Consider the following 26,695-nt stretch of genomic DNA (forward strand, 5'->3'; position numbering starts at 1 on the left):
ATAGAATCACCAATAGGTGACACTCTGTTGCTGTTTGGGAAACAGCCACTAGATGCCGCTAGTGTCAAGCGGCAGGTATTTTGGAATGAAAATTCCAATAGAACAACAGTACGGTTAAATAACGTTAGACAGAATTAATTACAATATTGATTTAATATGAGTTAAAATATTATGTTTACATATACATGAAGAGTTTAGATGCAAAAACCTCTGTCTGAAAGTTTCCTTTAAAATGAGCATTTTTATCAGGCTTCTGTGTAAATGTTCAGTAATGACACTTTTAAGGCAAATAATAAGACTTTAAAGTAAAATATCTCCACATAAACAAAGGAGGCTGAGAAAAATGTTCATGTTTGATTGAAATTTCAGACAGCACTTAGAGGTTTTTGCATCTGAACTGTTTATATGCTCTCAGCATACTGTAAACGAGTACACCCCCTTTGAATAGTAAGATGTTAAACATTATCTCAATGCAAACAATTTCCAAAATGTTGACAAGACTGAGTTTACCATATCTGGTATCTAAAATATCTTATTCACTTATAACATGAAAGTAAGGTTAACAAAATAACTTGGATTACTATTTTATTTTTTAGTTTTACTCAAATTAGAGTGAAACAAATATGAGTATACTCCACAACAAAAACTACTTTATATAGTTTTTATGGCCTTCATGATTTTTAATGACAGCATTAAAAATCATGACTACAAAATGATGAATTTATGTCTCAGAATTCAATCATTTTAGACAAAGTGGCTTTTTACATAACAACCGTATTATTCTTTCTTTAACAGACAGCACATTAAAAAATACTCTATACTAGTATTAGATAATAGTGCAACAAAAAGTACTGTCAATCTGTTATCAACAAATTTAAGTTTGAGTTTAAGTTTTAAATTTAAAGTCATGTTACTTTAATTTAACATGTCAGTATTCATTTGTATTATGCCAGTGCGTAAACTATTAATTTCACCTAAAGGTGACAGTTTCAAGAAAACAAATATCTTTAAAAGGAATTAAACAAGTCAGTAAAATTAACTATTAAAAATCCTGTTAATCACCAATCTTTGATTGTAAGTGTAGTCGTGTTTGGGGTTGTATTTCAGCTTTAATGCGCTTTTTAAAGAAAGAAAGAAAGAAAGAAAGAAAGAAAGAACAAAGCAGCTGCTTGCCATTGTGACAACAGTAAGATCCAATGGGCATTCGATCGCTTTCACTCCAAAATGCCGGAATCGTGAGGCTGTTGCTGGGCTCTGCTGTTGCAATGGAACGTTCCATTGAGTGTCGCCCATTGGTGATTCTACGCTCTTTGCTAATGGCAACTGGATTTTTTTTTCATTCCTTGGATCCAAATAGACCGAAAAACAGCTTTTTTCTCAACTGAAACCACGCTTGTTGATATTGTGGTCGATTCGCTCAGATCATATCTTTGATAGTTCACACTGTGTGATTTTTACTAATGTGAACAGCCACCAATTTGCCTGTGATTTGATTAATTTGTCTGCGATTTCTCAAAACCTGTCAGCGAGTCAAAATCGGGGCTGAAATCATGTTGTCTGAACTCGGCATAAATCTGCATTTTGTTTTGCCTTTTCTGCTGTCCTTCTGAGGTTGCATTTCTTTTGACACCTATCACATGCATACATTGAGTAGGCTTTCAAGACTGAAATAAAATACACTGTTTTCCACCAAAGCAACCCAGGTTGATGAAACTAGCAGTGGGCTGGTTATAGAGATCAAAACAAATACAGACATTATGACACGAAACACACATTTTTAACGGAGAATAACTGACTTTAACATTGCTTTTCAAATAAACAAGTATTTCCACATAGCATGTTTCTTAAATATGTCCAATCATATTATTGTATCTATGCTTTAGAACAGTCAAAAAGACTCAGACTATCTTTAAAGTATTGTCTCAGTATAAACCCTTTTACCCACCAATGCTCGTTCACAACATCATGAAGGAAGTTGATTGTTTTGATGTGGCAATGTTCTCTTCGGCCACTCAGCAGGTTCTGTGGTTCTAACCTTGCCTGCTTACAGCTTCAGAGTGAAATCCAAACAAACAACGCCAATGAATGACTTCCTGTGCTCTGGAAGCACTCAGGCCTGAACAATAACATTTTTCGCCCACTTCTCTTTTTTCTCTGACACCTTGTGCTTTGATTTTTCAGTCATATATTTTTCAGGGTCTATAAACAAGCTCTCTTTTGTGCCTGTTTTTTTTCTTTTTCTTCCTGTGTTGCTGAAGGGCCTGATATGAGATCACTCATGTCTGTGTGACTTCAGACTTCCAGAGAATGTGTGAGTGTTTAATAGTTGATCAGTTACACACTCCTCCTCCTCCTACTCCCCCCTCTCTCTACTCTACAGCATTCCTCCCTCTCTATTTTCCTTAAAGAGATCACCCCAAAAAAGAAAATTTACTTGCTCTTTACGCTTCCTCTTTTGAACACAACCAAGATATTTTGTGGAAAAAGGAAACTTCTAGTTATTGACATCCATTGAAGAAGAAAAATACTATGGAAGTCATTGGCTATCAATTTCCAGCTGGCATGATAATATTTGGGTGTGTTCGAAATCCAAATAGTTTTGGAACTAGTACAGGCTGAGGAAATGATGGCTGAAGTTTCATTTTTAGGTATACTGTGTCTTTAAGAGTCACTAACTGTGGTCTGTGTGTCCTAAAGCCCTCAGACAAATATTTAGAGATTTAGAAGATGCAGACAGGCATAAACAGATGCTGAAACTCATACGTTTTGCAATTGCCATTACAGATAAAGACATTGCCAAATTACTTGCCATTTCATGTGTAACAGGCTCATTCTGAAAACGTAGCTCTATATTTGTTACTGGGGATCACGAATTATTTAGCCAGAAGTATGTTTGACTGCATTTTATCTTTAAAACGAATGCTACGAAGCGGTATGACGCCGTTCCTTTCAGTGGTTTTGAAAACACTATCAGTTGGGTTTAAGGAAGGAGGAGGGTGGGTCAGTCAGTCAGTCAGTCAGTCAGTGGACAGCGGCATGAAGGCACTCGCAAGAAAAATCGAGATCTCAAAAAGTGTACACAGCAGTCTCTGGCGGATTTGCAGAAAAAAAACTGCTAGAAACGTTGCTCCTGGGAAGTATTTGGTGCTCTCTATAAATGTATAATGGTGTACATTTTCAGAATGAGCCTGGGTTGTTATTTACATACCATTATGGTAGTACTTTACAATAAGATCCCCAGGTTTTTTTAGTTGATACTGTATATTAATTTAGGGATCAAGTATATCTAAGAGGTTATCGCAGAATAAAGCCCAACAGGTGCTTCCGATGGGAAACGGAGACTGAATGGCTTTATCCTCTGAGAACAACCATCATGGATGTACTTTTTCCTGCTTATTACATGGCTACTTGCCACAAAATATAAAGATTAAACATAAACATTGTTCTGTGCTGTAATAGTTTAATAATTCTATGATCAAACACAAAGCTGACAGAAATGAGAACAGCTGATGGAGTATATACTAACTTGCGCATTATTCAGTTACAAGATGGCACCAAACAGTCAAAAATGTGAAGCTGACAGTAATAAAACTGGTTGGATAAAGCACTGTAGTGTGACAGTCAAGCAGATGATGTACATATAGATGTGGATGTAATTACAGTATATGGATTTGAAGGTATTCACTGACAGGCAATGTGATTTAAAGTTCCTGGATGAGCCTGAGTTCTGTAGAGGTTGTTAGCTGGGAATAACATACCTTTGAATGTCAGAATTGAGTATTGCAGATGTGTAATAATATTGATTTTAAAAGACCAAAACATTTCTTAAAGTATTAAACTGAACATAAAAATGGTTTTCCAAGGTTGGAAATGGTAATGGGTGAATACATTTTTTCTTTTTTGGGTGAACTATCCCTTTTTTAATTTTAGTAATTCGAATAATAATTAGTTAACTAGAACATAATTGGTTATAGTATCAATCAGGCAAAATTGTTCAATTTCATATTTTTTTCATCTAATATTCATATTTTATTATGTTTTAGCTGTTTAAAATATTAAATAATAAATACACTAAAAACTTTTTCGGCTTTTTTAACAATAACAACAGTGCTTTCGACATGAGAAACATTCCTAATGATTCACTCCCTGTTATCTGATAGCTGTTGTGTTATTACCCACTGTCTCTATGACTAACAGACAAGAACAAATCTGCATCTGCTATGTATCTACAGTAGTTTACCTATAAGAGCACTCAGAATTAAACTATATACAGTACAGTTGAATACAGATTTATTAGCCCCTCTAAATTTTCAGCCCCCCCTGTATATTTTTCCCCAATTTCTGTTAAATGGAAAGAAGTTTTTTTTTTTCTCAACACGTTTCTAAACAGTTTTAATAGCTAATTTAAAGTCTAAACTAGGCTAATAAGGATAGGCAAGTTTGGGTAATTAGCTAAGTCAGTGTATTCACCTTATTCTCCGCGTACGAGTTGGCGTAGCCATTTTAATCTTTTTGGCTGGAGACTTCCGGTCTCATTCACTTCCATTAATTTTTAGATGTTCAAAACAGCTCGTTTTGCTGTTTGATGTTGCAAACTGATATTTTCTTATTATATGTGTTTGCTTTGTCTGTATAATCATGCAAACACTTGTTTGAAGAGCAAGTAGTGTGACACTTTTCTGCAATTTACTATTCCTAATCATTTCTCCCATAGGGAGCTGAATCGGAAGTTCTAAAACAATCGCAACAACGAGTGCACTTCCACATTGAAGAATGAGGTCAATAACACTGGTTTGTTCTGTAGACAATTGAAAAATTGGTTAAGAGGGTTAATAATTTTGACCTTAAACCAAAAAAAAACTGCTTTTATTTAAGACAAAAATAAAACAAATAAGACTTTCTCCAGAAGAAAAAAAAAAATTATAGGAAGTACTGTGAAAAATTCCTGAATCTGTTAAACATCATTTATACAATTAAAAATAATTTAAAAAGAAAAAATAATCACTGGAGGGTGAATAATTTTGTAACTCCATATACACACACACACACACCCGTGCATATGCGGCAGAATGAGTGCATGACTATGGAGATGACTGTGTGTTGAAATGTGTGTAGTTGAGGTCTGGAAGTAATCAGGTTGCGGGCAGAGCTCCAGCGCCCCCGACCCATGATGCAACTGCAGTGGTGCGGGTGATGGGGAACAGACAGACAGAGAGGGGGAGGGGAGCGTCTCCAAGAAACAGCGACACTCAAGGAACTTTACTGTGGAAAATATGCCACTGCACTCTCCAGGTCACGGATTTAATGCAAGGTCAAGCAGACGATTTGCAACTAGTGAAACACACACACACACACAACAACTTGTTTTGGAGTGGAAAGAGAACTTCCTTTTTAATTATAATCGTGTAGAAAGTGTTTGGAAAACTTTTTCTTTCATTGCTGTATAAGTTTTGCTTTTTGTTACAACAGTACTGTAGTTACAACAGATATATTTTAAGGGGACAGTTCACCCAAAAATGAAAGTTCCAGCATAATTTATGCTTCCATTACTTGTTCCAAACCAGTTTAAGTTTCTTTCTACTAGTGGTCACAAATCTTTATTCATTATTTTTTGTCACGGATCGAACCATTTTTTGGATCAACCAAAAACGGGAGGAGACAAATGTACTTTGCTTTCTATTTATTACAGAAATAGCACTGCAAGAAACTTTTGGTTTTAACCAACAAAACTCAGAACCTGTAATTTTATTAAAAATTAAATGAAGAAATAATCAGTTGAATAAATGAAAATTGTAAAATATTCAGTACTGTGAAAAATTCACTGTTACTGTTACTGTTGCTAATAACTCTAAATCTTTAAATCTAGCATTATAAGTTGTACAACCCACATTTATTTTTAGTCTTATCTTCAATAAATGATAAAGTTATTTACTCATAAAACGTCATGTTTCATTTCTAGACGAGTCATTTTTGAAGATTTTTTCAGTGGCACATTTTTGATGGCTAGTTGTCGCCACCTATTGGTTAAATAATTTAATTTAACTTTCATTTTTGAGCTTCGTTAAATGGATGGTTCAATACAATATCATATTTTAAACTTTGGCTGATGTGTAATGTAGCTGTGTGAACACAAACAACATCTCTGAATGTAATACTCTCATAGTTCAATGCAGAGGGAGACATTGGCTTTTACAGAGTTAGCTTAGCAAAGCCTACAGCAAATGAACTTTGGGGACTACAAAAAAGTACATCAGGGTTAATGATGTCATAAACCCTTCAGGTTTGCAGCTTATTGCATTTGAAGCTTATCTGCGAATCACAGCACATTATGTTAGCTGACAAATCAGAGCCTCTTGAGGGCAGGTCTTCAGAGGAACTAGGAAATATGACAGTTGTTTTCACGTTAGCTGAGTAGCTGTACATAATCAAAGTAGGACATATGAAAAAAATGATGTGAATTTTTACAATTGAAAGCATGAGCGCACATTACTTTGCATCTTATAAAATACAACCAAGCCTTAAAAATACACTCTTGACCACCGCTTTAAATGCATATGATGGTGACTTAAATCTTTACCATAGACATCAGTGGTTTTATCTAAACTATAAACTTTTATCTCAGTACTTCTGTGTTATTTGACTATTTGTAACTTCATAACTAACTCAAAACACTAAAGACTCAATCTCTTTCTTGATTTTTCGGTTTTCAAACAAAGATTTGAATGCAGCGATTGGAAGGATTAATAGACACATGCAAATCACCATCATTTATCATTTGTGTTGCGTGGGTGTTGAGATCCCGACCTTTTAATGATTAATCGCACAACTTAAACTGAATGCATTGATACACCCTAAACAGGTAGGGACAGAAAACACCTTTAATAACGTAAGAAACCCTCCACATCCCAAATAACCCTCCACAACTTCTTCCATCATCATTATATTTTACAGGAAAGCCTAAATGCTTTCATACATGTGACTTGAATGACACGAGAGGTGATCTATATCCGGCAGCTAGCTCTCTGCAACTCTCACATGGTTGCCCACTGAAGCTAAGCAGGGCTGCGCCCGGTCAGTACCTGGATGGGAGACCACATGGGAAAGCTAGGTTGCTGCCGGAAGTGGTGTTAGTGAGGCCAGCAGGGGGCGCCCAACCTGCGGTCTGTGTGGGTCCTAATGCCCCAGTATAGTGACGGGGATCCTATACTGCTCAGTGAGCGTTAAACGGAGGTCCCGACTCTCTGTGGTCGTTAAAAATCCCAGGATGTCCTTCGAAAAGAGTAGGGGTTTAACCCCGGCATCCTGGCCAAATCTGCCCACTGGCCTTTGTCCATCATGGCCTCCTAACCATCCCCATATTCAATTGGCTGCATCATCTCTGTCTCCTCTCAACCAATCAGCTGGTGTGTGGTGTGCGGTCTGGCGCAAAATGGCTGCCGTTGCGTCATCCAGGTGGATGCTGCACACTGGTGGTGGATGAGGAGATTCCCCCCACTGTGTAAAGCGCTTTGAGTGCCCAGAAAAGCGCTATATAAATGTAAGGAATTATTATTATTATTATTATTATTATCTCTCTGTGATCATTACAAATTTAGGATTAATCTACAAGTAAAAATAAAATGTATTAATTCGCGGGTCACGTGTGTTCCGAACCGTTGGTTGTGATCCGTACAAATCATGGAACAACTGTGATCTGTTACACCCCTACTTTCTGCAACTGAATACAAAATAAGATATGTTGAATAATGCTGTTTGCCGGCACACTTTGGCTTCCTTAGTAATATGTCCATACTATCCCACTATGGAAGGCAATGGGTGCCATAATCAGCATTTTTCAACATCTTTTCCTTTGTGTTCAACTGAAGAAGGAAACTTACAGTATGAAGGCTTAAAACCACACGAGGGAGAATAGATGATGAGGTAATGTAAAATGGGTGAACTATGCCTTTAATGCATGTTTACTAAAGCTGCTAGTAAACATAGTAGCTGCATCCGAAATCGCCTACTACTCAGTAGGTACTGCATCTGAATTTATATTTACTACTCGACCATTAGAAAACTATGGTCTGTACAGTGAATGTGAGTAGTATAAATGGACATACTACATCCACTATTTTGTCATGATCATGTGATCTACCAGTTTTCCGTAGTCACTTCACTCCCATTCATGAATTCTCTCACGGGACATTATGGGATAGCATTACATGCTATAGAAATACATAAAATATGTGAAGATAACTTATATGACTAAAATCATAAGAAATAATGAAAAAGCATTATATAATCAATCATAATCAATAGATATATATGAAAAAACAAAATGACAAAAGAATTGCACCACTCATACATTTAAAATAAAAATTAAAGAAATTTATATATATATATATATATATATATATATATATATATATATATATATATATATATATATATATATATATATATATATATATATTTCATTTATTTTAATTTTAAATGTATGAGTGGTGCAATTCTTTTGTCATTATATATATATATATATATATATATATATATATATATATATATATATATATATATATATATATATATATATATATATATATATATATATATAGGTCTATCATATATATATAGGTCTACTAAATTCATATATTCATTCATTTTCCTTCGCCTTAGTCCGTTTATTCATCAGGGGTCGCCACAGCAGAATGAATCGCCAACTTATCCAGCACATGTTTTACACAGCAGATGCCCTTCCTGCTGCAACCCAGTACTGGGAAACCACCATACACGCACATACACTACAGTCTGTTTAGTTTATTCAATTTCCCTATAGCGCATGTATTTGGACTGTGGGGGAAAGCGGAGCACGCGGAGGAAACTTACACGAGCATGGAAGAACATGCAAACTCAGAAATGTCAACCAGGCTGGAACTCGAACCAGCGACCTTCTTGCTGTGAGGCGACAGTGCTAACCACTGAGCCACCGTGTCACCTTCATATGTAGATATTATATTTCATGTGTAATTAGAAAGAAATGGCAGTTAACCTGATGAATTAATCACTGAAACAAGATGAAAAAACTTTGTTAACGTACTTCTAATAACAGTTTAAATTATGCATGCGTGTGTTTTTAGCCATCTGTAGTGGTGTAATTACAGGGCACGTTCAGATGGAAAAAAGATGGTTTAAAAATCAAGTGATTTCTGTTTTTGTTGGCTCGCAAATATACAGCCTATAGCTCGCAGTGAAGGGATTGGTATGGTAATTGTTACCAGACCTTCGAGATATGTCACACATTACAGTAAGGAAACAGCAAATTAAGTTAAAACAGAGGATGTGTTTTAAGATCGGCCTTATCAGACCTTCAGGATGTAGGTCGAGCAATTTCTGTGAGTCAGAAAAAGTTCAATCCAAGTGAAGTATCCCATGACGTGCCTCGATTTGTATCGGTTGTGAGTCACTGTGTGATCAGCCAAAAGTTGGAGTTGCATTAAAGCAACACTATATGGGTTTTATAACATGGTCTATTTTCTATAATATGCAGTTGATTATATTCTGTGTGATTTTTTTGCCTGTGACAATTTTTTGAGGTATCTTTAAAAAATATAACCTGTCATTTTTTTATTCTTTTTTGTTTTTGCTTTCTGTTTTTGTTGTTTTTTACGATTTATACCTTTGTTGTATATCTTTGTACCCTTGTTAATAATTCTAATAAAAAATATAAGTTGCACTAAAGCGCGTTCTTGATCCAAGTTGCGCGTTACAGCTCAAAGGAGGCGTGTCCGCGTGCACGCCACGGTCCTGCCGCACTGAGTATCGGGTCTGTCCTCTTTGTCATGCTAAACTGACCGGACGGAGAGAGAGGGAGAGAGCATCATTCTCCTCCTGAGACTTCTTCTTCAATGGGACTTTAAATAAAGGTTAGTTTTATTCCTTCAGCCGCCGAGAAAAGTCAATTCGGGTTTACGTTTAACTGTTTGGATAGTTCCATTCAGAGTTAAATACTTGGGAAGATAATATGCTGTTTTATGTGTAGGAAAGGGATATATTCGGATATATTCTTGATCGTTTTGTGTTGGTTTTGTTGTGTAGTAATGTAATTTGGGGAACTTTAGACTGTCAAACACGACGTGACGCGAGACAGTGCTGTTCAAACAGAGACGCGCGTGGGGTTGTTTGTTCTGCGGGCACGCGAGCAGATTGTTGATATTTAACCCGCTTAATCCCGGTTTATTAAAGCGATTAGCGGTCACTGAGGTAACAGACCCACTGTTATCATACTACTACTTTAACTTCTTAGCTTCAATTGTTTCATTTTTGTTTGTTTAAAATGGCTAAAACTTAAATTCTAATGTTTTTCCTCAATTTAGGTTTGTATGCTTAATTTTAAAGGGTTGTTTATTGTTGTTTTGTTGTTTTAAATTTACATTCAAATAATTTTAAGTTATATTACAGGTATAGTAACTGTTTAACTAATTTACTTTTTTATTTTTTATTTTGAAATATGCTACCTGGTTTTGTTTATTAGTATTTTTTAGTCTTTTTTATTACTTAAAGACATAGTTCACCCAAAATAAAAACATACTCACTATTTATTTGTCCTGAAGTGGGTCCATACATTTATGAGTTTCTGTATTCTCTTTAACACTAAAGACTGTGTTTTAAAGGAAACTGAAAACCTGTAAACCATCAACTTCCTTAGAGAAAACAAATACTAAATACTATGGACTTCAACCAGCATTCTTCAAAATATCTTCTTTTGAGTTTTACTGTGTTCTTTTGAGGACTTTCCGTTTTAAGTGAACTGTCCCTTTAATACCTTTTATCATTGAATTAAACATGTACAAAAGTGTTTGTTAAGTATAGTTTTTGTCAAAATACCATAGTTAATATGGTAAAATCTGGTAATTTAGCATAGCTATTAAAAAAAAACAAGATCCTATATTACTTTATTATGGTTTTATTGAAGCATGTAATCAATTATAGAGTTTGAAAAACCCATACAGACCAATGTTATTAAACATTTGGGAAAATAGTTCCCCTCAGTGTTTATAGTTGTAGATATTTTATTATATCACAGGATTTGATGGAAACAGGGGTAACCATAATAATGTTAGGGTCAGTTGGAGGAAAGAAGGAGTGTTTTGGCTCTAGAATTGGACTTGGAAAGTTTACAGACTTATAGAGATGGAAAACATGCCAATGGTCAAACTCAGAAAAAAAGAAATCTTTGTGCATGGCATTTTTTGTTCAGTTTAAACAAGCTTTATCACTTCGGCAGGGTCTTTGTGCTGTAAGGATGACAAGTGCTGCAAATCATTAAACAGAGAATGAATGTGGTTTGTACAGGCCCCGGCTCTGGAAATCCCAGAGTTTAGCAAAAACTCACTAGCAGACTTTTTCCCAGGACCGTAAACTAAAGCAAGCTGTTAAACATAAGTGAGCAGTGATTACGCGCACATGATACCATTATGGAGACATATAGTATGTAATTGCACACTCCTCCAGTCCAAGACCACGCTGATCAGATGATGTGCGTCTGGCCGGGAGGGAAGCGAGTCTTTCCGTATGCTGGAGAGTTTCATTGGTGTCAGGCGGTGATGGAGTGAGTGTGAGAGAGAGATCACAACTGAACTGAGAATTTGGCACGTTTGAGAGAGTCTGTTATCACATATCATAACATTTCAGCTGACGTACATCATCACCTTGTTCCTGCATTGATTTAACATAAATTCAAACAACTGTTAACAAATGCAATGGAAAAAATTCCCAGTGCTCTGCCCCTGTCTCTTTAAAGCACTGTAAAAAGCTTTTTAGGTGAATCAAATGAACTTTTCTAGTCATCTCAATATGTTACATCAGTCAAACTGACTATAAATATGAAGTTAACCTTTGCATAACTAAAAAGAATTGAGTTGAACCTTATTACAATTAGCTAAAATAACATGAAACATTTGTTGTCGTGACTGACTTACAGTGAGGGATAGTTCACCTAAAAATTAAAATTGTTATCATTTACATTTTACTGTAAAAAATACTAGGTTCAACACAATTCCTTCATGTTGTCCCAACACAAATCTTTTAAGTTAACTTCATTTTTTTTTCAAATTTAAGTATATAGAACATAAAGCAATTAAGTTATAAAAAAAAGCTTCAAGAATTGTGTTAATTTAGCTCATTATAAATATGAAGTTGGAACAAGCAGTGTTGATTGAGCAAGAAGTGTTGTTTCAAACCTTTAAGAGTTTCTTTTTTCTGTTAACCACGAAGGAAGTCATTTTGAAGAATAATGGAAACCGATAACTATTGATATCCATAAAAAACACATTGTCATGATTGGTAGGGTGGGGAAAGGAGCAAGGACTCAAGTACAGGGGAAATGATGGGTTTTTAGAAATAATAAAATAAAATAAACAGCAAAACAAACTACATTTAGGGGCAAAACATTAACATAAAAACAAACAAACTTGACTGGGCAGGACTGGCAAGGATCAGGGCTGGACAAACAGGACACGACTCGACGGGATACGACATATGACGAACTGGCACAGAACAGCAGACAAGAGGAGACTATAAACAGAAAGAGTTAACAAACTAATAGGTGAACATAATAAACTAATAATAGGTTAACAAGGAGGGTGGGACTGAACAAGAGATAAGACAGCACATAACACAAAGACACAACACAAGCCGTGTGCTTGTGTAAAACAGCGGTCCGTTCTTGGAACTTGGATTACTGAGCTGGATATGGTTATTAATGATGAGCCTGACACGGGAACACTGCCCGAGTGCCTTACAAAGATGAATACAATGACAGAAAATGAGTGCTCGACCCGAGAATACTCCAGCCGAGCACAACATACTAGATAAGACAGGACTAGTGTCTGGACTCAAAACAAGAACAAAAGCGAAATGGCAGAATCCTGACACATATACTATGGAAGTCAATGGTTAACGATGTCCAACATTGTTTTGTTTACACTAAAAATATTTATGCTACTTATTCAAACTGCTTTTGTAAAAGTGTTTAATTGTTTTTGTAATTGTTGTAAAAGTAAATTTAATTGTTTTATGATCTGTCGACTTAAATTTGTAAAAACAATCAGGTTAACTAAACCCTTTTGTGTTGGGAAAACATGTCGGATTTTTGTGAAACCTATGACTTTTTTTACAGTGTAGCAGAACAAAAATCCCTCAAACTGTTTGGAATAAGTCATGGCTGAGTAAACAATGACAGAATTAAAATTTTCAGCTGAACTATCACGTTAAGACTGTTGTCTCAGCCTTTGTTGGTTTAGAGGAAAGCCAGAGCTTTCTCAGGTGGCTGGCGACGGTGAACTCACGGTGAAGGATTGTGTCGCTGACAGCGTAAATGGATCCCCCTCTTCCTGCACAGACTCCTCACGGGCCGCCGCCGCAGACTGCAGGAGTGGGCTGAGCAGGAGAGTTTGATGAGAGTTTGAGTGTGCTTCAGGAGAAGCCTATGTGCTTACAGCATGCCTTTCTCAAATGGATTATTACACATGTGGTGTATTGGAGAGGGAGAGAGCATTTGTTTGAAGGAGTTTTGTTATGGAGTTGGCCCCAGTTATTTTCCAAAACACTCCCCAAATCTGCTGATGTTTTGAGTTTCACGTACAAATTTTTTTGTTTTAGCTACTTAATCTCATTATACACTCTTAAAAATGAAGTGTTTTATGCCACAGCTCCCAAAATGTGCGTGTTATTTTACATTTGAGCAATTTTACAACCAGGGGTGGAAAAATTTGAAAATATTCAGCTCTTACATTAGCAATGTTTCTATTAGGGTGAACATTTGTAAAAACTAAAGAAACTGTCCACTTTTCCAGACTTTTGTTAAATTAAAAGGTTTCATAGTTGTTTAAAGTTCTTACATTCCTTATTGTCATACATCAGGATGGATTGACAAGATTATTCCCAAAGCAGGCTCATTGAAAACATGTACCCTGGTTCAAATGTTAATAAAATGTTAATGTTTTGTTGGGTGGCATGGTGGCTCAGTGGTTAGCCCTGTCACCTCACAGCAAGAAGGTCTCTGGTTTGAGTCTCAGCTGGACCAGTCGACATTTCTGTGTGGAGTTTGTATGTTCTCCCCGTGTTCATGTGGGTTTCCTCTGGGTGATCTGGTTTCCCCCACAGTCCAAAGACATGCGGTATAGTTGAATAGGGTAAGCTAAAATTGGCCATAGTTTGAGTGTTTCCCAGTACTTGATTGTGGCTGGAAGGGCATCCTCTGTGGAAAACATATGCCGAAGTACTTGGAAGTTCATTCTGCTGTGGAGACCCTTGTTAAATAATGGGATAAGCTGAAAAGAAAATGAACGAATGTTTTTTTTGTTACTTGTTTTAGATGACAAATCCACTAGAGGGCGCTGTCTACAATGTTGTAAAGCTAAAATTCTATGATTTGTTGTACGTTTCTAATACTTTCCCTACTTATAGACTTTGTTGTACAGATCACCCTGAACCAGCGAATCACTGACCTAAACCCTTACCTAAACCCAACCAGTAGTGTTTTCTAAAGCAAGCATATTTTCTTATTACATTACATTCTAGCATTATTGTCTTATTCAGATTAAGGCAAACAATTCGATTACTGATGTCCATGTAAACATAGTCAATGTCACTTATAACATTTGAAGAGAAAAAAGAGCAGTCAATTCATGTGTTGATAGTCTGTGTTTGCACACATTCAAATATTTTTGAGAGCTCATTGCACAAGCATTTTATGATTAAGAACACTTTTGTTTTTTTAAAGTGTGATTATTAATGTGCAGCTTTCTCATAGAGTCAGACACAGCTGCTTTTTTCATGTAAAACATTTCCCCATCATGCAAATACCATTTATTTGGTTGGCCAGTTAGGTTAAATTGCTTTCTCATCTCAACCAAACTGCTCGAGAGTCAGTGTTGCCAGATTGTGTGGTTTTGAATTGGATTGTGCGGGTAAAAAATGGCATTGGCGGGTTGACACAATTTGGGGGGTTTTGAAACGTAAATTTTACATGCAACTTATTTAACAAAACATAACTCTGTGCATAGCGTAAACCGCGTGGTCTCACCCACAAGAGAAGGTGAAGGAAAGTTCTATTAAAATCTGACTCCCTGGACAAATCTGACTCCCCCTCGCATGCCTGTGCATCATGCAGCACCTGCAGTTAAACTTACAGCCGTTTATTATGACACTTTTATCGATCATTTTCTTCCGAAATTGACAGCAAGAACAAACACAGAAGCTTTGTCTGATTGACAAGAATAACCTAATTATGTTCAAAAGATTTTAAAATGCCAAATGAGACTCTTTTATTAAACTAAAACATACTCTAATACAGTGTTTCTCAACCACATTCCTGGAGGACCACCAGCACTGCATGTTTTGGATGCCTTCTTTGTCTGTCACACCCATTACAGGTATTTGAGTCTCTCCTAATGAGCTGCTGATCCGAATTAGGTTTGGTTAAGGAGACATGGAAAATGTGCAGAGCTGGTGGTCCTCTAGGAAGGTGGTTGAGAAAGACTGCTCTAATAGGTAGTGTAATCTACACAACGTTAAGTGCAGTGCGTGGGTGAGAGGGGGCAGTGTTTGGATGTGATCCTGTTATACTGCTGGGGTTGTTTGCTGTATCGTTGAAAGTTATGACAGTTAAAGTAAATAGGTTAGTTTCTATTTAAATACATTTAAATTAAATAAAATATTAATCTAATATTTTGCGCTTTTTTGGCAGGTTTTGGATAGCTTTTGGGCTGGAAAAAGTCAGCTGTATCTGGCAACACTGTGCAGAGTCCAAGATGCTTAATTGTTTTTGTGTGAATCTGAGCATGATTGCAGTGTAAAAATACCCTTAAACCTAGAAATTACAACAAGTTTTAAAAAGATCCAGCATAGCATCTGGGCAAACTATGGCCCGTGGGCCATATGCTGCTCACTAAACACTTTCATCCGGTCCGTGAGGGAGTTTTTAAAATGCTGCTTCTGAGTAACGGTTTGGTTTCAGTTTTAGTAAATTATTGATGCAATACAAGTGAACGCCATTTGATGGCAGTATTGCATGCGGTGCAGTTAGCGCAACCAGTAAAAATAGAACACTCTCTAGGATATTAAAATGCACTCGACTGTTAATGACTGAAAATAAGTCAGGCAAAAAAAAAAAAAGAAATTTTGATATATTACAACCGGCTCAAAGTTGTTACACTAGAGAGAAAATACGGCCAAGGTAAATTAAAAAGAGAAATAATTTATTAACAAAACGTAGAATTAACAAAAGTATTTAAAGCAATCAAAGTCTAAATGAAAATCAGTAGTGAAAAGAATGTGTTGGGTAGTGTACTGAGCTCATGATCCAAAACAAACAAAAATAAATATAAAACGCCTGGCAGAGACGTCTGGCTAATCGAGCTCCCTCTCATATAGAATGCCAGACTCATTATAGGCACCACACAATGGGTCTCAGGTGAGATGACCCACCCACCAATCTGCATTCATGCAGGCTCTGCAAATCACAAAGACAAAAACAAACAGGTCCCACATGGGACCTAACATTGACTCTGAATGTCGTGTGTTTAAGGAAAAATGGACAACAAATTACTTCTTCACTAATATCGGACAGAAAGCGGTATGTTTAAAAAGTATTGCTGTTTTTAAGACTACAACCTAAGTTGGCATTTTTCACACAAACATTTAAATTATTTTTAATGTGTTAAAATTAAAAAAAAAATTTGTCAGACAATATCTTTTCTATTCTCCACTGTAAAAATTATTACATTATTATTATTATTGTTATATTGTAAATTATTTTATTGTTTTATGATGATTGATAAGTAAATATAAGTAGCATTGCAAATTAATTTCACTTGTAAATAAGACTCAATTATAACTATTTAAAAAATGTGTTAATGTGACATGTTTCTGTCCGATATTACATGTTGTATGCATACTGCCATTATAAATAAATATAAATATATATAAATATAAAAAGTTATATTTTGAAAGATTTGAGATGTGGCCCTTCACTTAGTTTGCAAAACTTGATGTGGCCCTCGGTTCGAAAAGTTTGTTCACCACTGATCTAACCTGTTAGGTCAAAGAGTTTGTATTTGACAAATACACCTAAAATCCCATTTAAAACCTTTTGTGCATTATTTATATGAACACGTTTTCCATTTGAGGACTTTTCCAGAAGGAGGTTTTGTCAGATTAAGACTTCTGGAGATAAAATCAGCAGTAAAAAGTGAGGAGAGGGGGGAAGAGAGAGGATGTGCCCCAGACTTAAGGGGAAAATCAGTCCTGTGGATTAAAATCTGCTGAAAGTAGACTCTGCAGACTTTGGTTGAGAAGAAACTTCAAGCAGCAGTTGAAATCCGAGCTCCTTCTGGATCTGTTTTTTGACTTAATCAAGAGGCTGTCTTTCTGTTTCTGTTTTGTTGAGCTGAATTAATTTCAAGACACAAAGAGGGAAAATAGTTTGGTCTTTTGAATACCTCTTATGTAACTTAATTTGGCAAAACTTTAATACTACCAGAGAATGTGTATCATACTTGAGGGCTTGTACGTCTGAGGTAATGATTTATTGCTGCTTCATTTCCTTACCAGTGCCTTGGACTCACTTCTTTTAATGTTAAAATGACTGTGTATGTGATGTGGTTCTCCTCAGGGTGCACTGTTTGTCTGGGTGAATCTTTTTTTCACTTCAACCACCCAGAAGAGTTGAATCGCATGAGGAACATGCTGCCAGAAAAGACTGCAGGTCCTGCGCTGTCCCTCAATACGGGTGAGCGACATCTTTCTCCACCTTTCAGCTCTTGGCTTTGGATCTTTTCATAAACAGAGTCATTTTGCTCGCAGCCTAATTGGCCTCCTTCATTATCATGCCGCAGACTGTTTTATACACAGGAAGAGTGCAATTCTCTGCCATCTGTTCTGCTCTTCTGCGCTATTTTGTGTTTGTTTGCTTGCTTGTTAAACATGTAAATATGCTCATCAATCTCAATCAGTGTTGTTTTCTTCTCTCTCCAGTCACTCTTAAACATTACCTTTCATTTTCCATAAATAGAGTACAAATCTGGACCATGAGCTCTTAGAAGTTAGGGATCTGTTAAACAAAAGTCAGTGAAAGGAGGTGCTGGACTTTAATGTGAATGTTGAGTTTTAACTTCAAAGGTCAAACTGAATATCACATGAGATCCTTTCATTTCTGCTCAGTTTTTATAAGGTGTCTAAGAACAGTTAAGAAAAATGTTTTAAAACAGTGTTTGGTGTTATTAGTTATAAAGTAAGGGATTACTTTTCGTTTATAGGTTACTTAATTATTAGTTACTTATAATGAATTTGCCTTAAATATTGTACATACATTAAACAGTTATATATAAATCAATTCAGAGAAGCAGAGTAATTGTATTTTTTGTTATACAAAAATATTTGGCAGAATAATTCATTTTTTCAGCTTAAGAATGTAACATTTATCAAGATGATTGAGCATGCTTATAATGAAGTGAGAAATTAGTTTAAGGCAAAAATGCCCAAACTAGGGCTAAAGTTGGCCCATGGTAACCTTTGATTTGCCCCACCATCCAATCTGACAGGAGAATGATGGGGAGAGTTGGGGTTAATTATTTTACCTGAGATTGTCATTTCTATTTCTATAACCTTTTTGATTGTTTGTTATATTGCTGAACTAAAACAAAACGCTAACTTAAAATTAAATGTTTAATTTAAACGTTGTGATTGAATCTGATTATTAAAAATGTTAATACTGTCACAGAGAGCAATGCAGAAGCCATCAGCGATGCATCAAATCAAGGCAAAACAGGTGCAGCTTGACTCGTGTATTTGGCATTGTATTCCATTCTCTTATAAATAGGATTTTTTTGTTTACTGCATTAGTTAATATAAATCAATGTTCACTAGTTATTTTTACATTTTATTAATTTCCCATGGCAACTTTAATTGGCTTATTTACCTTCAGCCCAGAGCTCTCAATCCAGTTTGGTTTTTGGCCTTTCATAAGAAAACGTTTGGGCACCCCTGGTGGTGTTTAGGGTGTACGTTCAGAAATTTTAGCATATGTATAAGAAACAATAAAATAAGCAAATTTGTCAATATATGGAGTGTATGACATAATGAGAGTTTACATGGACACTAGTAATCCAGTTTTAATAGGATTAATACTTTGATTAGGAGTCTACCATGTAAACATTGATTTTTGATTCATTTAATCCAGTTATGGTCATAATCCAACTAAACAGAGATGACACTATTCTCTGCACCTACTGAGTCAGTGAAGGACCACAGACACATACATCACAAAATGCGGAGTTTTTTTCTTCCTTTCGGCGTGTGGTATCAAATTCCATTAAAACTTTTCCAGCAGTCCTTACCTGTACTCGCATCCAATATCTTGTTTGTTAAAGAGGCATGAATGAAATGTTCCTGAACGAAAGTGAAACTGCCGAACTGCAGTTAAAGTCGACAAAGTAAAAATGAAACACCCGAAATGCCATGAGACCCAGGTGCAAAAATGTGAATAGTGTGAATAATTAATCAAATTATGTGCTAAAACATGTAAAATGGGATTATGAAAAGAACATTAAAAAAGCAACTCATATAAACAAATCACATCATATTATTGTCTTAATCAGATTAAGGCAAATAATCTAATTACTGATGTCCATGTAAACATAGTCATTCTGTCATTAATTTGAAACTTTAAGTGGTTTTATCAAATTTAACAAAAGATTTTTGTTTGACAAATTTAAAGAATTTAAATAGTTTTGTTTCTGTTGTCTATATCAGGGGTTCCCAAACTTTTCAACCCACCACCCCCAAAATAACAATGCCGGTGACTCCCGCCTTCATAATCCCCAGAAGTGGTTATAAATATACAAATATTGCAAACACAACAATAGGCCTATATGAACACGAGCATATTGACAACACAAAAAGTTTAAAAAACCATAGGTTATAATTTACATAATGATTTATTAATTTGTTTATTTAATATTAAGCTCAACTAAAGAGACGGGTAGGCACAATGTTTTCAGCACAGGTCTATTCTTGGTTTGATTTTAAAGAATGCCACTCAGAGACCATCCTCAGTGTTCAGGTGTGGCCTGTAGTTATTTTTAATGTATTTGATTGCCATAAAGGTGTCAGAAAGTTTAACATGTGTTGTTAATTTATTGTAAACTAATAAATAAAAAGCTGATGGCTTTTTATTTGCATGTTGTTGCTTTTGTATGTAACTATTAACTATTTTTATCTTGTGTGAGCTATGAATAAAATATGGTAATTCTAATAGTTTAATACAATTTATTTGACATTTTTGGAATTCATCAAACAACCCCCTGTCATTGTCCTGTGACCCCCCAGGGTGTCCCAACCCCCACTTTAGGAACCACTGGTCTATGTGTAATGAGATTTATAGGGATTTTCAGTAGTATTAAGTCAAGTAATTACTAATAACATAGTTACTTTTCTGACAAATCATTTAGGAAAGTAATTTAAAAGCAATTTTTTATATATGTAATTAATTACTTTTTTAATGTAACTTACCCAACACTGGTTAAAACCCAGCCTAACAATAAATACCTAATTTCCTTCATTTAATCAGAGCATTTAAAATTAGCTTTCACACTAGCTTAATGTTCTTACATAATGTTTTATCTAACAGATCTCATAACAAAAGCATGGGATTTGTGCCTCTACTGCTTTAAAAAGTCATGAGACCCAAAGTGTAACGTGTTCATGGAAAGTGCCATCTCTGCTTTTCTTTCCTTCTTTTCCCTTTCTCTTTCTTTCTCCTTGGGCTTTGTGTTGGCTGAGAGACCTTGAGTTAATACAAACATTCATCTTACCACCATGTAGCCGCAGCTGTACAAATGACCATGTTACCTTGTAAATAAATGACAACGTAAAATCCCTTCCATATGGCTCCAGGTCAACCACTTAGCTAAAATGATTTACAATCCAAAACGTAGATAAACATGCTGGAATACAGGTGGTCCCAATGTATGTATGTATGTGTGTGTGTCTGTTCGCTGATGAAGACCACCACTGCTCCCACAAATCACACTTTCTGGTTTTGGAGGAGTTCTGACCCGGTTCCTTTCCTCTGCTCCAATGCCAGAAAGTACAAACCCATCCTGGCTTTGGTTCTTCCATTTTTAGAAGGCGCTTTTCCCCCTAAATCTCAAGGAATCCATATTTATGTAGGCTGTGATTTGTATGAGGGTGCTTTTTCAGTTGTGTAGTCAGCTGAGCACATGTGACCCTTGAACTTTTGCAGAACCTAAAAATTAGCCAGAGGCCCAGCGTTTGATTCCTCTGTTAATTTTGTGGCGTTTTGCAAACCTATTTGTGCATGTGTCTATGCTGACCTGTCCGAATAAGAAACAAGAGGATCACATTAAGGGTTTGTCATGTTAAAAACTCTTGATTGGTTCCAGTTAAATGCAAAAAAATTGCGGTCTTGTTTTAAATTTGCATGCTTCCAGATGTATCATTTGGCTTGGAAGTTCCATCATGCATTCTTTCCACCAGATATCAGATGAATTTTTGGTCATATCATGAAGAATCAAAACTTTCTTAGTTTTAAGGCCAGCAATAACAACATAAAAAAAAAAAAAAAAAATATATATATATATATATATATATATATATATATATATATATATATATATATATATATATATATATCAGAGGTCGCGTTAACTGAATATTTTCCGTCATTGACATATTCTTTTCAGCAGTAATGGAAAAATCTGAAGGTGATCCGTCATTTCGACGGATTATGCTGAGGGTGATCTATTGTAATTTATAGCTAACTGTAATTCCCAGTCTTGTCCAGCTGACGGCGATTATCCTTGTTTTGTCTCCTCTTTGTGTACAGTTGCAAAAATGTCACAGTATATGACTGTGAGAAGTTTCTTTAAACGGCCAAATAGTTGGGATATGAATAATAAAGGGGAATAAAGAGGAAGTGATGCAGTGGACGATGAAAAACAAACAGACAAAAATCCTTAGTTGCCGACAGCTGTTACGAGCCAACCCAGCGGCAGCAAGGAGGTCAGGTGCTTTGGAGTGTGTTGTGAGCACTACCGAACGCAGAGGGGTGCAGAAGGAGCGCATGCTGTAGTATTTTTTCCCGGTGAAACGAATGCTTGCAGAATTGGGAAATCCCACACTCAGAGAATCCAACAAATTTAGTTCTGATCACAGATTTAGGAGAAATGTTTCTACTTTCTACTTAATGTTTCAACTACGAAACGCTGTCTGAAGTGGCGCTAGTAATTCCGGTCTTGGGTCACGATACATATATATATACACGATATATACACACACACACACACATATATATATACAGTATACACACACACACACACACACACACACACACACACACACATAAATATATACAGTATACACACACACACACACATATATATATATATATATATATATATATATATATATATATATATATATATATATATATATATATATATATACAGTATACACACACACACATATATATATATATATATATAAATATATATATATATATATATATATATATATATATATATGTATATGTATATATATATATATGTATATATATGTATGTGTGTGTGTGTGTGTGTATACACATAGTAGGCTCTTTTCTTTATTAAAACTTTAACAATTTTTTTTTTGTTCAAACTTGCCTATATAGTAATGTGTCTTGGTAAAAACACATATACAGTTGAAGTCAGAATTATAAGCCCCCCTTTGAATTTTTTTTAATTGAATATATATATTTTTTCCAGATACAACAAAGTTCCATTCCAATGGCGGCTCATTGGTTGGATCCAGCCTCCGCGGCACACGGTCCAAGGCAGAGCTTCAGGAGTTGATGGAGAGCCTGCAGCGGAGGAAATCTGCTCTGGAGGCCAGCTTAAAGGCTACTGCTGACCGTGGGTACCTCACATTATCTCCACCTCCCAGCCCACAGTCGGCTTCTTCCTATCTACAGGACCGTCCACCACTTTCAATACGAGTCCCTTCCCCTTACTCACCCTCCAGTAGTTTGAGCATGCCGCCATCTCCCCACCAATCAGAGCGCCCTATAAGTCCAGTCCCAAACCAAACCCGTGCCAGACACCAATCGCAGGACAGCCTGTTGCTTTGCCACTCTTCAGAAGGGCGGCATCCCAACTCTTCAAACCCACTCTTAACTATGTGGAATGGCTCTTCATCCTCCTACGGGAACGATGCTCTTCTTTCATCTCGCAGAGGTCCAAGCGGGGCGGCCAGCATGCCCTCCAGCCCTCGTTTGGGGCGCCGTTTGTTAGCACGAGATGGCGAGTCCCCCATTGAACCATCACTTCGCCAAAGAAAATACTCCACCGGCTCTTTGAATGGCCTGGGCGGACATAGTCGCTCTCTGCCCCGGTTGTATCGAGGAGACGCCCCAATGCTGTCTTTGCCACCCCGACGTACCACCAAACCACGGCGCAGCTTTCCATCCATGGAGAAGCCTCCAGATGTGACTGTGATTGCCAATGTGAACAGCAGCTCACGGAGGGCCAGCCTCTGCTCTGTGGGATCTGCCCCATGCTTGGATCTGGGCGTTGGAGAAAGGCGACTGTCGTTTGGGAAAGGAGGCCTGGGGCCCGGCATGGGGCCGAGGAGGGGCAGCATCAGCTCTCTCAGTGGAAAAGAGGAGCTCAGAGATTACCATCAGAGACAAAGAGATGAGCGACTACGAGAACAGGAAGTGGAGCGACTGGTAAGAAGACCTGCACTCACTCAGAGGAACACTAGTGACACTAACTTTTAGGCTTCAAAGTTTTTGCTTTTGGATATAGGCAATGCAAGGCAAGTTTATTTATATAGCTCATTTCATACACAGTGGTAATTCAAATGCTTTACATCAACAACAATAAAAGACACACGTATAAGAAATAAAAACAACAGAGTAAAAGTGAATAAAAACTAGTGCTGTCAACCGATTAAAAAAAATTAACTAATTAATCGCACTTTTTTTTTTAATTCATCGCAATTAATCCCATTTAAAAGACTGAAACTTGTAATTTTGACTATTCAAATGTAAAATTAATGCAAACGCAAGAAAAAAAAAATTTATTTAAACTAACATTGTTTATTAGAATTTTTGTTTAACTTGTAACACAGATTTCTTCATGTAAACAACCCTCAATAAACCGTCAAGATCCTGACTTGACTGCCATATTTATTACAGAAATAAAAACACAGGCATGTTAATGCCATTTGAATTTTAAAACAATCAATGCCAATAAAGAAAAAATTATTTCCGTGTTGGATTGTAAGTTTAAGATTGTAAGACTACAAAAAAATGCCAAAATATAGGCATTACAGATATGGAAAATGGAAAATGGAAAATAATAATAATAATAATAATAAATTATTAAATACAAACAATTATACTCAATTATACTCATTCAATAACTCATTCAACTGCGTTAATTGGTTAAATTTTTTTACACGTTAAATATTTCAAATTAATCGCATGCGTTAACGCACTAATTTTGACAGCACTAATAAAAACAGATTAAAATGTGTTAAAACAGGTTTTAAAGGAATAAAAAATGAAAAGAAAGACAATAGTGTGATGTGTTTGATGTAGCTCAGTGCTCATTCAGTATAAGCATGGTACTGTCACAGTAAAATATACAGTACTGTGAAAAAGCCTTTCTGGAATAGGACTTTTGCAGATTTATCTGTGACCCTGGAAAAGAAGTCGAAAGTTTGACTTGTATATTTGTAGGAATGGGCAAAATTACATTGTCCAAAGACATGCGCTATAAGTGAATTAGATTAACTAAATCTGCTGTGTAAAACATATGCCGGTATAGTTGGCGGTTCATTCTGCTGTTGCGACCCCTGACAAATCAAGAAATAAGCCGAAGGATAATTGATGAATGAGTTCAAATTATCGATTTTTATTTTATGCCTAAAATCATAAGAATATTCATTAAAAATCATGTTCTATATATTTGTTTCCTTAAATATGTCAAAACCTATTTTTTTTTGTAATAAGCATTGCTTAGAACTTATTTTTAAACATCTTGAAGTGATGTTTTTTATAAACTAATTTCGAGAGGATCACGTGCTTAAGTTTGACCACTGCTGGTCTGCATTAGTCATCATATGATTTACAAATCAGACGAATCCAAATGTACATAAATAACCAGATTTCTTTAACCAGATTTCTTTCTTTAATCTGGTTATTTCAAGTCATCTTCCCTCCTCCCCTATTCCTCCCCCTCTTTTCTAGATTAATCTTGGACAGGGGGGTACAGCGGCTCAGTGGTTAGCACTGTTGCCTTACAGCAAGAAGGTCACTGGTTTGAGTCCGAGCTGGGCCATTTGGCCATCGGCATAGTATATGAGCAATTTAGTACTGGGCATTCACCGCATAAGTATATGCTGTTACAGTTGGCAGTTCATTTCGCCGTGGCAACCCCTAATAATCAAGGACTAGGGCTAGCAAATAAATTCAGGGGAGTTTTCAAGACCTACCTTGAGGATCTTCTGAGTTCAGGGCTCTTTTCCGGTACAGCATGCTAAACATGCTTCATTATCAATCATCAGCTAAGTATGAACTCTTAAAATGTTAAATATTAATTTTTAACACTTGTATCTCGGCCAAATATTGTCTTATCAAGATAAACTATTCAAGAATGGAAAGTTTATTTATTTATTTATTTAAAGCTTATTTCAGCTTTTAGGAGATGTATAAATCACATTTTCCAAAACTTTACGCTTACAGTATGTCTGATTTTGTGCTTCTGGGTCACAAATATGTATTTTACCAGCTTTTCCCCCCTACAGTTAGGATTTAACTGAATTAGCAGTGTGTGCTTCATGGGCCAAGTTGGCGATTCATTGTGCTTTGGTGACCCCAGATTAATAATAGGGACTAAGCCGGAAAAAAGTATTGAATGAATGAATTAGCAACGTGTTTTGTATCATTATCATGCTGAAAAATAAAACTATTATCGATGGGGTGCATTCTAGAAGGAATGGCATAATGGAATAAAACCTGTCTGTACTTGTCAGCATTCAGAATTATATCAGCTCAGACAGTATTCCCACCAACAATAGCAGAAATGCAGCTCTAACTTTCATGTTTCACTGAAGGCTTCAAGCACTCGTTCTTCCATCTCTCTTCATCTCTTAAACAATTTGACCAAAACTCTAACCTGTATTTTATGGTTTTATTCTAATAACAGGAAATGATGATATATGTTGTAATTATATATAATTATATACAATATGCCATCACTAAAACAACAAACATAAAGGGGGCCTAGACCTTTTGCACTGGGCTATGTATTTAGGGCCAGGTTTACCAACAGCGGGCTGCAATGTAATAGGATATTTAAAATGTAATATTTATAATCAAATTATATTGTAAACTCCAACATTTTAAACAATCTCATAAATAGGACGTGCAATAAATCCGGAGTGGTGTTGTTTTTTTGGCAGAAGAGGTAAATGTTACAGTCCAATTTCTGCAAAATAATTTCTGCAAAATCAGGATTTTTGAAGTGCTGCATTTACAAATATTTGATCCCAAATTGGTAAATACATGTTTTGACATTGTAATTATGGCGTGATTAATTACCAGCATTTAATTACATCTGTAATTCTGTAAAATATTTATTGACCATCC

The 26,695-nt window shown here is 35.9% G+C and overlaps 1 protein-coding gene across 11 annotated transcripts in view; it reads left to right on the plus strand.

The window, feature by feature from the left end:
- The window catches only part of phldb2a (pleckstrin homology-like domain, family B, member 2a), a 76,563-nt gene that overhangs the window by 14,891 nt on the left and 34,977 nt on the right, over positions 1–26,695 (plus strand). For 6 of the 11 annotated variants that reach the window (XM_073915071.1, XM_021479426.3, XM_005172737.6 and 3 more), the window contains exons 1-3: positions 9,808–9,905; positions 17,657–17,773; positions 22,806–23,767. In XM_073915071.1, coding sequence (XP_073771172.1) covers positions 17,719–17,773; positions 22,806–23,767 — 1,017 coding nt within the window. In that variant the 5' untranslated portion in view covers positions 9,808–9,905; positions 17,657–17,718. Of the gene's footprint in view, positions 1–9,807; positions 9,906–17,656; positions 17,774–22,805; positions 23,768–26,695 lie in introns of those variants that run through there. The other 5 variants (XM_073915067.1, XM_073915066.1, XM_073915069.1 and 2 more) reach the window with 1 other exon arrangement.

The sequence above is a fragment of the Danio rerio genome, chromosome 10 (genome assembly GCF_049306965.1).
Source record: "Danio rerio strain Tuebingen ecotype United States chromosome 10, GRCz12tu, whole genome shotgun sequence".
In the NCBI taxonomy this organism is placed as follows: domain Eukaryota; kingdom Metazoa; phylum Chordata; class Actinopteri; order Cypriniformes; family Danionidae; genus Danio; species Danio rerio.